The sequence below is a fragment of the Cariama cristata genome, unplaced genomic scaffold (genome assembly GCF_000690535.1).
Source record: "Cariama cristata isolate BGI_N322 unplaced genomic scaffold, ASM69053v1 scaffold12374, whole genome shotgun sequence".
NCBI lineage: Eukaryota > Metazoa > Chordata > Aves > Cariamiformes > Cariamidae > Cariama > Cariama cristata.
The window spans coordinates 4,547-20,357 of record NW_009613550.1 but is presented as its reverse complement, the minus strand read 5'-3'; the positions used below and the strand labels follow the sequence as shown (position 1 = coordinate 20,357).

Genomic DNA, 15,811 nt, shown 5'->3' with positions numbered 1-15,811 from the left:
CAATGATGCTTTTCCCCAGAATCTGTAGACTCTGGAGACCTTCTGTAAGTGGTTGCCACAGTATTTTGGAGAGGCTACCTTTCTGCATTGATCTCACATGCTGCTTCCTGGGGCTCTAGTTTTTATCCCTTCCAGCTCTGCTTGTAACACACTGCTTCTCCTTAAGGGTGTAGTCGGAGTTTGCTGTTGCATCATTTTTCTTCCAGTAATATGGGATCTATGGCATAGAGACTGGTTGGTTCTCCTCAAGTCTGATGAGGAGCACTCTCATGTAATTGCTCTTACCTTGTCCTCACAACCTAAGCCTTCATCAGGTGCGGTGACTTTGGCTAGTTTAGTCTAGAAGGAGGAATGTATACAAGCCTAATTTCATTTGCCACTCATTCAGCCTCTGTGCCTTCCCTCTTTCTTTTTTTGCCTTCTGAACCTCATACTGAAAAAAAGCAGTGTAGCACCATAGGGTGATACAGAGTACGAGTGACCAGCGTTGTGATCAATGACCATTCACCCATAAGCAAAGGCGAACAAGTGAGCCCTGATAGCGCTTCAGCCTTTAGGCTGCTGTCACAGCCTTTGAACGTTTGTGGATGCCCTAGAGTCACAGGCAGAAGTATTTTAATGGCCGAGTCCTTGCAGAACTCTCCCGTAAAGCTCCGTTCACAGGGCCATAAGAAGACAAAAATAATACTGGTTCAACTAACTCGATAGACAATGAAAAATAGTCATTGTTTTCTTTCTCATCAAAACAAGACACTCATGGCTGACTCATCCCTCACTCAGGCTGTAGGGTGAATCAAATTTGGTCTCCCACACGCTAATGCAATGCTGCATCTGCTAAACTATTGACAAGTAGGTGTGAGAAAAGGAAACCTCCTCTTCTGGCAATCTTGCCATCTTTTTCTTTAATTCTAAAATTGCAGAAACTCCAGGGTGACCGAAAATAGAAGTGCGTTTTGGCTGAATAGATTCAACTAAAAAATAATCCTACATATTTACCCAGGTTTTGTGAAAGATGAAGGGCTAAATGTAAAACTAAAAAGAAAAAAAAAATTTGAAACCCAGTCCTGTCTTGAAAGACTGTTATGAGCTTAAGATCACATCCTTTAAAAAAAAAAAAAATTCAAAAAAAAAAAAAAAGAAATGGATTATCTCAAGAATTTTTGCACATGGAAGAATTGCTATTGATCTCATTTCTGGTGCGCAAGGCATAGGGATACAATGTCGACTACTAAGGATCAACACGAACAAAACATCACAAATAGGCTCTGCTTCAGAATTGACACTGTTCACTTTTAACTCTTGAATTTCATATCACAGGGAGATTCAGGTGGCCCTCTGACATCTGAAGATGGTAACAAGTGGTTTCTGGTTGGTGTAGTATCATTTGGCTATGAGTGTGCACTTCCCAAACGACCAGGAGTGTATGTTCGGGTCACCATGTTTGTGGACTGGATCAGAAAAATAATCTACTAGCTTGATATTTTTTAATGATAGAAATAAAATTTAGAGGTTGAAAGTAAGCCATTGTATAATGATGTAAAACCAGACTGGCATTTCAATCTCACAGTTGGAGAAACCGAATAAATATTTAAATTTTGGGCAGGAAAATATTAATAATTGAGAACTCCATTACCAACTGAGAGCAATATTTCAAAATAGATGCTGTGGTTTTGTTGTTAATAAATAGTTTTACCATTTTAGGTTTTCTTTTATATGAGACCATGGGGAAACAGTTTATTGGAACACCAGTGCATTAAATGCATAGTGGAGAACTTTACAAAGTATGGGCGGTAAAAAAAGAAGTTTGCAAACTGCAAATGCTTTATTGAAAAATGGTCTACATTATTAATTTCAGGCCAAACATTACCTGGTTTTATATTTTTAAATTGTATTTTTCAATGCACATTTTCATTTCAACGCATGGTCAACTCTTCTCGGTAATCTCACCACATATCAAAATGAAGGTCTATGTTATCTGTTTAAACTGGGCTCACGGGAGTTCTTCTGTCTTGTCTATTACAAAAAGCTCTGGAAAGAGGTTTATGGATTGTGCATAAAGGCTGATCATGTATCATGCTGCTTTCTAATGAATAAACTGAATGTAAGCCAAAAGTTGTCTCTTGTGTAACTTGTCTGGAATTAATACAGTTAAAGAAGGATTGAATACAGCTTTTTCGTTTTCTTTTTAGGCAAGTGTTTTGGCAATTATTCAAGCAATTATAGATATGTGCTTGTGTAGACCCAAGCACAGACTCACAATACTGCAACCTCCTCTCATAAAAAGTAATGTTTTTTTAAAACATCTGACAATAATGAGTATCAGCTATTCCTGGTGAATAAAAAGTAATAGGGTTCCTTTGATACATTACATGCTGCTTCTGTACTGGTTACTTTTAATACTGATTTTGTGCTTTGTTCAAAAACTATCATGATAGCCCGCTACAGCAGTCTAAAGGGGAAAGAATATGAAGAAAGTTTTTTTTATCTTCTTGAGATCTTTTCTAAATAAGCTCTACTTGTTGAAATGCCTTAAATTTAATGGTGTCTTAATGCTAGTGTAATATGAAGCATTTCCTTTATTTCTGTTTTCAGCCTAGTATAGGAATTTAATATATTTTTAAATTCCAAAGTACTGCATGAAAATACAAAATGCATGCTGACTTACTGCGTATGTGTATTTACACATATACACACAGATGTATGATTTTTGTAAGGAGCTCCCACACTTGGTACTTACAACGCTAAATGCAGATACGAAGTGCTCGGCATAGAAGACCGGCTTACAAACACAGGCTGGCAGTCACTTGATCAAAAATATCACGTCCCAAACTGTTTTCAGGTCTGCATAAGCATTAAAGGACTAGGTCCAGACCAAAATACTTAGGCTTTATCAATACATCTGTGACCACAAGGAACAGAGACAGATGTAATTAAGCCAGAGAGAAGATAAAAGATGTTTTAAACACCTTCTTTCATATAAACCACACAGTTTTTAGCATTAAAATGTTAAAGTTGCAAATCCTGTCTTTCATAGCGGACTACTGTTTCTCTTGCTACTCTCCTTCACTTGTAAACAGTGACTGAAAATAAAGTGTATTCTGCTGTCAGTATAAATTGATTCGGATGAAGCAATTACATTAAAATGCTTAATTAAAATGTGACATGATTTCTGCATTATTTACCATACATCACTATTGTAAATTGTGCTTCAGTCTGTTAATGAAATACAAGAGCCAACTCAAAGCAGATTCAGTCACTAGAAAATGTGCTTCCCAGAAATACAGTAATATACTTTTATTTAAGTGTGGTTTTTGCTTTCCAAAATGCAAAGCATAGATGTATTTTGAGGTACACATTAATAAACCATCCCATCAGACTGAAAAATTTCCTATTACAAACTCTGGCGTAGAAACATATATGTAATATAGAATAGTATAATTAAAAATAAACATTTTATTTCAACTAATTTATGTCTGGATAAAACTAGCATAACCTTAGTCAACCACATTCTAGCCTTCATTCAGCATCCATTATTTCAGTTGCCTGCATATTAACCTGTGGAGAAAGCAGCCATTACTATGTTAAAACAGATGGGCAGCATGGATTATTTTCAACTGAATCACAGCTCCAAAGTGCTTTGAAATAAAGGGCAGAAGCAGGATGCTGACTTACATTTGCTTGCAGCCAAAAGAGGTTAAAATATTAAAGAAAAAAGTAAGAGTTTTCTCTCTTTCAGGTGCTTCTTACTTGCAAAAGGCCACGATCACTATGGAAAAAAAAAATAATTATATTTCCCAGGGAATATAGTGGTGGTGGGAGTATAATGTTTTTAAAATGCCAAACTGAAGCCATGCCACCCATCCGAGGACTAGCTAAGCTTTACTGTTCATCCTTCGGCTCCTTGCCTCACCTACTGCTGCCATTTCGAAGAGATTTAGAGAGGCAGGGAGCAAAGGGAAGGTGGTCAGCATGAGGAGGGGATCCCATAGCTGTACAGAAAAGCCAACAAGCTTATTCCAAGTGGCTTTAGTCGAGGAAATCTGTCACCTGAAATTGGAAATCATTTCCTTTTCTCCATTCTGTAGATTGTAATGTCAATACGAAGCACACAGAGTGTTGGGGGGTTTTGTTGTTCTTGTTGTTTTTTTCTTTTGAAATAGCAATTCTGTTGCCACTAATGGACCACGTCACGTAAATACCTGTTGTTGTTTTTCTGGATTCTTTAAGTCCCAACCAACCAGCATAAAGTCTAATGTCTAGGTATTCTCTCTGCAAGTGTGCAACACACTTATCTTTCCCCCTTTCCTCTTTTACCCTTACTCCAATTTCCTTTTGTCTGTGGAAATAAGGGAAATAAAGATGAAAGAATTTGTGTATGTATGGGATTTGTATGTTTTGCATGAAAAGAATTACTAGCTTAAAGGCAGGAGTCATAAGACTAAGTTTGACCTGTGCACTGTTTGCAGTCTTTTACATAGGATTTTTAAGTTTCTTTAGATTTTATCTAGTATCTAGGAACAACATCTTAAGTGAAGGAAACATATAGAAGGAGACTATTTCCTTCCCCTAAGCAGGTGATATGATATGGAAATATTTTGTCCCAATAACCAATATTTCTTATTTACATATAGGCTCTGAGCACATTATAATAAAAGCATTGCATGCCACTTTCCATTCTTCTTTCATACAAGAGTTTAAGACTGATCTATGCTGATAACTGCCCAGCAATCGCCTTCACCCTGTAAGAAAGATATCTGAAGGTATCACTTCTGCTGCATTAATCGTAATATCGATTGCTACATCTTTACATGTTCTTTGGAAGCACAAAGAAATAGTTAATACTTAAGTTAAAGGGAGTTAATCCTTCAAAACCATAAAAAAAAAAAAGAGTAAGTTCTTTTTACCACAACTGTTCCCAAGAGAAAGGAATCTCTTGCTCTGAGTTGAGCAATATTTAAGCCAGGAGAAAAACAATTCTGGTCTTGGTGCTCACACAGGATCGTAGTATTTTCTATTTACAATCACTGCAAAGGAAATTGAAGTAAGAGATTGAGCAAAGAAAGAAGTTGTGACTGACTGGAAAAACTACGGACTATTTTAAGTAGGAATAGCAATACTTAACCTGAACTACAGAAGGCTGCTTCTTCAAAGAGGAAGAAAAACATGGCATAACAGCAGCTTTAAGATGCTTCCAAAAGTGCTTCAGCAATAGCATCACACAATGAGTATTGGTGGTATTGAACTTTTAAATGTTTTTTCTTTACTCAGAAAAATTGATAGCATCTGTCTCTGAACTCAAAGCTGTGGTTAACATCAGCTAGCACAGCGTAGGCAACCCAAAGAGCAATACAGTTTTGCTCCTGCAAGTCTCTCCCCGACTTCCACCCAGCAGCAGTTTTGAATCCATCTTAACGTAAAGGCAATTACCTTGAACTCGTGCCCTTGAACTCTTGCTGCAACTGCAGCAAAGCCCCTTAACTTTCTGCTGCAGCACCAGACTGTCACCAACAAATCAGCCAGAGTGCTATTGCTACCACCCCAAGATCTCCTCCTAATGACTGGTAAAGCCATTCTTATGGCACAGAAAGCTCTTAAGGAACCAAAAAGAATGGACGTTAATGTGCTTAATAATAACCCTAAAAGATGACTTTAAAAGCATCAGGGTTACCTCTAAATCTGTCTATCAATTAACATAATTAATGCTTTTCTAGCTAATAGTCTGAGTAATGTTGGGATCAATCTATTAGTGCCACTTGCAAGAAAAGCCATTTGTCTTCTCTTTGATCCAGCATTACATTATTCCTAACAAACTATTAGCTATATTTAAATGATCTTTAATGTCTTTTTTACACAGATTTACTAAAACAAGAAATTTTAATCCTAAACTCTTGCTCATTGTGATTATTTTTTTTTCTCAGAAAAAGTAAAAAATATTTTACTTAAATAACAACTAATGGCTGCCTGTAAAGAACACCTCACTGGTGAGGTGTCACTTGCCAAGTTATTTATGCTGACCTTGGACCAGTATGTCAAAAAAGTTATGGTCATTCCCTGGTGAAGTGAATTCATTATATGACATCAAATTACTTTTATGAATCCTTGAATTTTGCCACATCAGATCGATGTCACAATATGGTGGCTATCTCTGCCAGCAACCATGTTAATATTTAATAAAATAATTTGTGTCCTTGAGGATCAAAAACTATGTTAAGTGTGCAAATAAATACTAAACAAATATTTTGTATCAAACATTTATGCAAAGATAAATAATTGTTACACTGTAAAATCATCAGTTCCATTTACAGTACATCAACTAGGATACAATGCATGAGAGACTAAAGGAAACAAAGAGGGTTTGTTTAACTACAAACAGTCTTAAAACTGGTATACATTGTAGATATTTCCCCATAAAAACTTCAAATGCTCTGTTCATTTCATTGCTCACAACTAGCTAACTTACATCTCTTAGCAAAATAAACACATACCCTTTATTTAGCATGGCATATTTTGTTACTGAATTAATAATCAAACATTATATAAAAGTGATCTGAACATTTGCCTCAAGGGGGAGCTTACAGTTCATCCTCGTAGATCCTTTGCATTTTCAAGCCATTCCAAGCTAACGTTCTTTGACGACATTATAATACAGCCTGACTGCAAAAATGTTATTTTTGCTTTGTTTTCAGTCAGTAAATCATTATACCTCCATGCTACTGTCCTTCCTAGGCGTCTTTGAAATCCATAGTGTGGACTGGTTTGGACTGGTTTTTGTTCTTCCTTTACTGAAAAATAAAAATATAAACTATTTTCAGCACATGTGTGCCTTTGCAGTCCCGATGCAGGTTTGTGATCAGACCTGGGTATTTCATCCCCTATTTCAAGGCCATCTTTCTGGCTTTCATAGCATAGGTTCCCCATACCCAAAAGGGTCATGCCCGTGCTGCACCAAGCATAGCACCGCAGCAGTGGGTTGAGGTAAGCAACCCTTACCAAAGTTATCAGACCACCCTGCTTAGCAGTGCTCCTCCCAGGAACTGAACTGACTTGACCCATATTTTATTTTATTCTTTTTTCCCTTTCAGTTCACATTCAACCATACCTACTCATACAGAGGGGTCTTTTCGGAGATGGGTGTGGACACTGTTTGACCAGGGTGGTGGGAGGTTGGGCACTTCCTTTGTCTGGGGGGGACGTATGGGGAACGGGAGAACATACCCCCCCGAGCCGACCTCCAACGTGCTCAGGGTGCAGCCCACCCACCCCGGGGGGCTACCACAACCCTGCCCACGCGCATCCTGGAGCTGCACCCCCATGTCCGTGGTAGGCTAATGGGGGCCAGTAGTGTACTGGTATGCCAGAAAGTCTCTTCCCTTCAGGGCTTGACCTAACTTCTAATGAAGTAATGGCACATGAATCAGACTCCTAGCAATGAATGACTGGTAGAAAGCTTCCTTAGGCCTAGTTTTCATTCAAAACTGTCAATAGTAGTTTTTGTGTTTGGGGTTTTTTTTAATAAAAAAAAAAAACTAGTTCCAAAAGTACTTGCTGTGCAATACTGCAAAAATGTTCACTTTAATCTTTACAGGGAGCCACGAGGTACCCTGTAAGTTGATGCCAGTCTTTCCGCATGGCTAGCATCTCTGCTACGACTGCCACGACACACTACCTTCCCTCACTTAAATGGCAGATGACAGTGCACGGCAATCTGCTGAAAAGAGGCACTTCATGAGCCACTGCAGCTGCATTTCAATCAAAATATCTTAATCTCTGGCCAGAATATTTCACACTAATGGTTTTTTTTTTTCCAATTAAGTAAAAACCAGAGGAGAAGCAGCCCTGCATAATTCTGTAAGTTGGAAACCTGAGAGTCAAGATCCCAACAGTCCTATACATTCAGTTTTACTCCTTTCCTGGTGTGTAAATGTAAGTGAGTCTGAGTTGATTTAAAATGTACTTTGAGGGAGCTGGACGGTATAGTAGTTTTTAGTCCCTCCAGACTTACCTCTGAAGTCCTACAAAGTAATGCATTATGTACCTGAGCCCATTGGAGTAATTGAAAAGACTCCCATTGGTTTCAGTGGACTTTAGATCAGGCCACAATGCTATAAACAAAGCAATTGCAATGAATCAAGTAGTTTCAGCACTTTTTTCTTTGAGAAACTGATTCACTACTACCTTCCAGATTAATACAGCAAAATCAGGCATATTCTGTAAATTAATGATGAAATGTTTTGAATGGAGAGTCCTTGCCACACAGCAGGAACAATTTCTAAATACTTTGGATCAGAACTTTAGCTCTATAAAATGAGTTTATGTTCAGCAAATCTATGCTGATTTTCAACAGCTATGCATTTGGTTCAGAAAATAGGGTTTAGCAAGAAAGGTGAGGGAGATGCAACAAATAGCTCGAGCGTATTGTTGTTTTGACCATCAAATGCAATCATAGAAACTGAGAAATATACCAGGTTGGAATTTAAACTTTCTGCAAGGCATTCAGATGATAATGGAGATGGGTCTTTGAAGCAGTTTCTCCTTGCTTCCCTGGAAGAAATGAAAGGGAGAGCATCTAAGCATGAATGAGCTGATAATTTCTACTAGCTACAGGGAAGATCTTTTGCTTTGCCTTATTACTACCCTTTAAGAGCCCAACGCCAGGCAAAATTAGTCATGACCTTTCAAGCTAGGCATGTCCTGGTTGGCCATGGATTGTGGCTTTCAGAGGAAAGGTCACCATGTTGTGGAAGCCTAAAAAAAGAATGAGAAGTCAGGTTCATTTGGAAAGTTGGGGATCCCTCCTTCCCCAGCAGGACAGAATCCCTTTCCTAGAGCTCTACAGTGTCCAACTGATCAGTTCAAGTGGTTGCCTCTTTTTTATTTCCTTTTGCCCAAGAACTGCATACTTGTCATGAACCAAAACAATTCACAAGGTAGGTCATGTGTGGAAATATAACTGAAAATAGAGGGGGAAACATTTTTAAAAACAAATTTCTGTTTCAACAGACAAAAAAAAGAAAATACTTCATTTTTGGTGACTTAAATGAATGTTAAAGAAAATTTGCTTTATTTTCTTCAATTAAATGCTTTGGTGCAACCCAAAATGAACATTCTAAAAAAAAAATATGTTTTGATTCAAATCCATTTTCTCCCTGATTTTTGTATCATTTAATCTACCAAGCTAATCAGCTAACAGAAAAAGTACAATCTTCCAAGCTGAATTTCCAACATCTATGTCATGCAATTTTTAAGTCTTGGGAGTTCAGATGAATTACTTCTGGATGAACTGCTATAGCATCAAAGGCCTGATCAAAGCCCACTGAAGTCAAACTACTATTTTTATTGATTTCAGTGGGCCATGACTCTCTCATTGTTTTCCCAGGATTATTCGAGAGCTGAATCTTTCCTAGGGAGAGAAAGAGCTGCCAAAAAAGTATGAACACGTATGTCATACTTACCAAGAAATCCAGGTCCATTGTAATAAGGGTTCCAGATATAGACTACTTATATAATTGCTAGTGGTATACATATGATTCCTTTATTACTCTTTTGGCTTTGAGTTTCCAACCTCCTACAGTCCCAGCACCAAGGTTTGGATACAAGCTTTCACAAGCATGAATTTACCTGCTATAAGGCACATTGGAAAGTGCACGTTTTCCTTTTCTTTACAGGAAAGTGCATGAAGTAAAGATACAATATAGTTTATGATGCAGATCTCATAATATCTTTTCTCTATGATTACTTGTTTCAATGAGACACATTACTACGGAGTGCTGTGAACATCACCATACACTCACCCATACAGGTATAAGCAGACTTGACATTTGGAGTGTTTTCTCACTTGAAATAAGGCATTTCAGCTTTTTGCAGAAAATGCTAAATAAAACCCACAAAAGTAAAGATAAAGACTAAAAGTAAGGAGGAGGGCTTTTTTTCTAATTTCCTAAAACAGGGATATCATACTCCTTACTAGTATTCTTGCTCTTCAAGAGGGATAACAGCTTGTGAATCTGTTTATTACTCTTGTTATTTTACCAAACTAGTGTTTATCCATAAAACATATTTCAGTTGAAACTTTTTTTGGATTACATTAACTTGAGAACACTTCCTGAAAAAAAGCTGCAGAATGAAAAGTATCCTTGAAAGTTTCAAAAAGATTAGTTCGGGAAAAAAAAACATTGTATGTTGTCTTATCTTGGTATACCATATTTTGACAAAGATAAAAAGTCCAAAGAATTTTAAAGCATGGATCAAAACATATCCTGTTTCATAGGCTGAAATGTTTCCTATTTGCATAATAATACATCTGTTTGATACTACATCTATGTACATACATCTCTTTACTTGATGCATCTTCTTTGGCACATACATGATGTACAAAGGAGTTGCACTGGCGTGTGGCTCAAAACATGATTTTGCTTTTTGTTTTCAATTTGCCTGCTCCAGTGGCCCATATGTTGCTCGTATAGTATGCACACTGAAACACCATTAAACAGCTGCTGGTCCCTTAGGTTTATCCTTGGGACAAACTACACTTTCGGTCAGAAAGTGAGGCGAGTCCTCGAGCTTACCCTGTATCAGTGAGGACCCCACTATTATTTCCCATAGCCCAGATGCTGTATAGGTGGTAATCATGATGGAAGTGAAGTAAAAGCACTGACAGCAGCTCAGCCTATCAAATGATCAGCAAAGACAACTTCTTCAGGAACAGGTGAAGTCCTACTGACAGTATACTTTGAGAGACCTGGAACTATTTCAGCATGTTGTGGAAAAGCCTGAAGGTGAATGTTGAGCTGTAACAGCTGTAAACTGCTTGGATTTTAATAGATGAAAAGATGCTTGTTTGCATATTTGGGGACAGATGTAAGCAGTTTTTCAGTATGAATAGCTTGCCAATGGAAATACGAATTCTGCATTATAACGCCATTATGGATTAGTATATTTTACCTTTTATGAAGCATCTGGAAACAGCAAGTCCCAAAAGCCACCAGTATCAACAGCAGTAGTGGTATAGTGGGTATTACGACATAAATTAGATTCGGAATTATACCTACAAGACAAAAGTTCTCTTTAATGTCTCCCATGTTGAAATACTCTTAACTATCTGAGTAAAAATCTGGAGCAAAATATCAGAAATACATTAACTTACGCAAAAGAACATTTATACGTTCCTTCTATAGGAAGAGCACTAAAAAGATAGCTCAGCAATATCAAGAATAAAATAGTACTTCTCCAGTGATGTGCAAAACATATCTTAAGGACTTAAATTCTGACATTTTCTATACGCATCAATGTGAGATTTCCAATTTTGTAATTGATAATTCAGGTATTTTAACAGAGTACATTTCACAGTCTATTATTTCTACAGTCCATATAACCTGTCTACTCAGTTGCCCTTGCATGTTGGATTCCCACCCGTGCAGGACCATAAAAGGAGGAAACCCTGCTCTTGTCTCCCCATTCCCCTTAACAGACAAATGCAGCCTCTCCTTGACTAATCAGGAGAGCATTAAAGGTGCTCCCCTGCAGGTCCCCAGACAAAAGGAGTGGGAAATGATATGAGCTGGGACTCTCCTATCTGCCTACAATAGAGGATAGGGTCTACAACTTCCCGAAGGGTCTGACTGTGTTTCAGTAACTATATGCCCATGTTTTATAACAGTATAACATTTAACATAGAAATTGTGGAGATTTTCTTACCCATTGTTCTCTTTTGAATATATTTTCACTAGTAAGAATAAATGTGAATGTTCAGGTTGGGTTTGTTTATGAGTTTTAGATGGAGAGTCTTTGCATGGTTTGTATAAATAGTATTCTTGATTTCAAAATACAGTTCATCAGTATACCCGTTCCTCTGGAGTCACAAACAATGGTAACATCAGTTAGGCAACTGGCTGAAATCCAGCCAACCAGTGTGGAAACAGAGCACCAGCTTTCCATAATCCCATGGTGTAATCCTGTAAAATCTTGAGTTGCTCCTTAGAGACAATCAATTCCTTGAACTAAAGCCATGCTACAACTCTTCGTGAACCTCAAGACTCTGTTCAGGACATAAATTGCTAAATGAAGTAGCTTGGGGCATTACAGCAAGCTCCTAGGCAGTAGGTATTCATTTTCAAAATATCAAGTGACATCCGTGCTAGAAATCCCAGCAAAGCACCTAACTGCTCTTAGCATGTGGTGCTCCTGAAAAGACAGGGTACTTGGGGGAGCTATGGCACAGGGCTTATTCAGCAGATAACTGAAAAATTCATGCCATATCTGTTAGGAAAGATTCATTTGTGGCTTTATTGCAAGCCCTGGGTATCAGATATAAAAGATAATATATGTACTATATGTTTGTTACATGTGTTGGGGAAGAGGTGGGGAGGAGATGGAGGGAGTTAAGGCAGTGGTTACCACAGCCTAGAAAGAGATGCTCCACAGCTGGGTGAACACTGGTGAAATCTTGCCTCTTGACAGAGACTCACCAGGGTCAGCTAAAGGACTGCTAAACTGTAGATCAAAGTTTGGGGAGACATGGAAGTAATTTGTTTCCACAGTTACAAAAAGAGGAGTGACTAAAACCCTTGAAATGTTATTCAAAAGTATACATTTTCAGGGCAATTCCTGGGGAAATAGACTGCTTCCTGACATTGACAATAATGGAAATTGTTAAAGATTAATTTAACTGAGTCCATGGTTGATATTTTTACCAGAACACTAAATTCATGTGAACACATTACCTGTTTCAGTAGCAATAACATGATACTGATCTTCTGGTTTGCTTGTGTCATAAGCATTTCCTGCTGGCACTGTTGGAAAAATATCTGAAAAGGATATCAGACATTTTAGGAAAATAGCAAGTAAAAATATGGCTATTATGTTGTTAAATAAATTAATAGTAATTACATCTTAATTCATATTGGAAAAATGAACATTTTCAGGATTGATTAAACTGACGGATACAAACATGTAAACAGGATTTTATTGCCAAATTGGGATTACATCTGGAACAAGAATTACGAGCAGTGCTATTCTGAACAATAGCCATATATTTGTAACTATTTCTCTCTACAGGATTCATTTTTCCTCTGTTCCAGTTCTAAACTATGCTTGTTAAACTTGAGTAATTTTGGAGGTTCTTGTAAGCTATCCTTATAATTATGTATTTACCATTGCAACTCAATTTAATGTTTCAAAATTTCTTACCGTAATCTGGCTCCGCTCTGTCTCCTAATTCTTTTTCTAAGACATTATCTGTTAAATCAATATTTGAAATCGATTGTTGAAGAATGAAAAATGTGTGTAATAAAACAGATGTTTCCATTATTTTGCATGCAGTATCACAGAAATAGATACATTCCCCAAAACAATAATTGCTTAATTCTTCAGCATTTAATTGTTTTATCAAAGACTATTTGCAAACTAGTATCAAATCACTTCTAGTTCATACTTTTTTGTTCCTTAGAAAAGGGCTATAGTTTATTCTAGTTCCAGTTATTGGTGGCCTCTGCTAGGTTACTGGCTAAATCACTCAATCCCTTATTTCTTGTGCTGAATAAAACTCCTAACACATTCAAAGTTTCATTTGTGTGGATGACCCTAAAATAACTTAAGAAAAGAAGTGTTCTCAATTAATACTTAAATCTTATTCACTTTTTCAAAATAATGCTTACAGAATGTTGGCTATGAAGCAAAACAAAGCAGCACGAGTTTGTGAGGTTAGATGTCAACTTCACGGAGTTTGGTTTTTGCAAGAGGCAGCCCTAAAATACAAATCATGGGCAGTGGGTTCTAGTACATCACTTTAGGAAGTGAAATCACTAAAAGAGGAATGATAGTATCGTATTTCTTGTAGCGTAGCAGAAACTGGAGAACCAATTCATGGCTTTGAGCTGCATCGCAGACGCTTGCAAGTTTACTTATGGTTATTGTTCCAACTAAAAGTTTACAAAGATTACAGAATTAATTCCCTCACGTTGGGCATAGGACTGGAATCTGCATGATTGTTTGAATACCATTCCTTTATCCTAAGATTGTATTAAAGTAATAGTGCTATGAGCCTGCAGTTTGAGTGTCCTGATAAACAAAATACTGGGAGAAATCAAAGAAGCAATAAAGCCCACTAGAACAAAGGCAATTATTTCATCTACTCTGGTAAAAACTGGCTACTTTTGCCATATATAAAGAAAGGTATCAAAATACCACAAAGAACTGAGTTGCTGGCTCAAGACAGCAGAAGAGGAGATGAGTTTTTAATTTGATTGTATAATCAAACATACAGGAGCTGGACAGGAACTAAATGTGGTTGCAATTACCAACCTATAATTAAATTTAAGATCACTGAATGATCAATATGATCTAAAGCCAGACTGAGCATTGCAGCAGTAAATGCTGTCAAGGGAGATATTATAAAAAGGACTTAGAAAAATGAAAATTACTACCAGAAATGTAGTTGCTGCTTGAGTAAAACTGCCTAATTAGCACTACCCTGAACTTGCTGCTGATACAATTAGATGTAACTTCATCATGGTCACCTACAAGCTCTGCATTTTGGCCTATGACTGGCATCACACACCATATACTCAAAACAGACAGGAAAGTTGTGGGAAAAAAAAATACTCGGATAACAAAGTGAAATTCAATACACATGCAGCACTCTCATACTCCTGGTAAAATGGTTGTATTTTGTATTGCAAATGGCTGACGAAGTTATTACAGCAATGTGGGGGGAAGGTCATTTATAAGTCTCACTAGGTTTTAGATAGCAAATGTAATTTTCTTACAAACACTGTGGTACTTTCTTCAGGCAGTGAAAGAAATGCCATATACCTATTTATATACATTTATGCATCTACTCCTCTTCTTCAGGTGATAGAAAAATACATTTCTGGAGAATAGTCTGTTTCGCTAAAGAGTACAATTCCAACAGCTTGAAAAATAAATAGCTACAATTCAGTAGTACTGTATTTATCTGCATAACAACGTCAGTCCTAATAATAACCTACCTATATATTGTTTGCCTTATTATATGCCTCATTATACACTAGCAATCTATTTCTACATGGTGAAAGAAATATAAATTCATTTTCATTGTTACTGTTATTACTTTGTTTTCTGTCAAACCAAAATATCCGGCATTTTTTCAGCTAGTGAGAGCAATCGGAAAAAACAATTCCTTATCCTATCTCAACTAGAATGGTAAGCAATTCACTATTACAGAGTAATTATTTCACTTAAATTTGTTTGGTTTTAAAGATATGAAACACACTTGAAACTGAGCTCTTTTAATCAAACCTGCATTGTCTGACGTACAAATGTTGTTATTTTAACAACTTAAACCATTTTAATTGTGTTCTGTTATTTCAAAATAATTGTGATCAGTTATAAAAGTGCTCAGATTGTATATGTGACAGTTCCTTGAACAGTCTACGTGATCAAGATAACTGATTACCGTAAGATAGTGATAGTCACTAACAATTTTTAAAGCAGGAACAGGTTTGGGGAGTAGAGGTAAAATGTGTGGGTATACTAAGCTTTCCAAGTACTTAATATTTGCTTGCAATATTGATTACCATTAATATACCCATAAAGATATCAGACAGCAAGAAATTTATCTATCCACCAAAACTGGAGGAAGAAAATATCCTAGATTTCTACAGACACACGGAGCTATGCAGAGAGTGTGATTATTACTACATCATGAGCATAGAGAAAGCAGGTAGGAAACCGCAGAATTAGGCAGGTCAAATAGCTGCTAAGAGTAGGATTTCATATGCATTCTGACCTTCAGCTTAGTTTTTGAAATGCAGATGCACCATAAATCATTTGAAAA

At 37.0% G+C, this 15,811-nt stretch overlaps 2 protein-coding genes across 2 annotated transcripts in view; one reads left to right on the top strand and one right to left on the bottom strand.

The window, feature by feature from the left end:
- LOC104160838 (enteropeptidase-like) overlaps positions 1-1,473 on the top strand; it is a gene marked incomplete at its 5' end in the record, with an annotated part of 5,513 nt that extends 4,040 nt beyond the window's left edge. Inside the window, one exon of the mRNA XM_009699070.1 lies at positions 1,318-1,473. Coding sequence (XP_009697372.1) covers positions 1,318-1,473 — 156 coding nt within the window. The remainder of the gene's footprint in view (positions 1-1,317) is intronic.
- A 4,768-nt stretch (positions 1,474-6,241) lies between these two features.
- Positions 6,242-15,811, bottom strand: part of CHODL (chondrolectin) — a 13,008-nt gene continuing 3,438 nt past the window's right edge. The window contains exons 4-7 of the mRNA XM_009699069.1: positions 13,186-13,233; positions 12,720-12,803; positions 10,942-11,044; positions 6,242-6,782 (exon numbers count right to left, since the gene is read on the bottom strand). Coding sequence (XP_009697371.1) covers positions 6,698-6,782; positions 10,942-11,044; positions 12,720-12,803; positions 13,186-13,233 — 320 coding nt within the window. The 3' untranslated portion in view covers positions 6,242-6,697. The remainder of the gene's footprint in view (positions 6,783-10,941; positions 11,045-12,719; positions 12,804-13,185; positions 13,234-15,811) is intronic.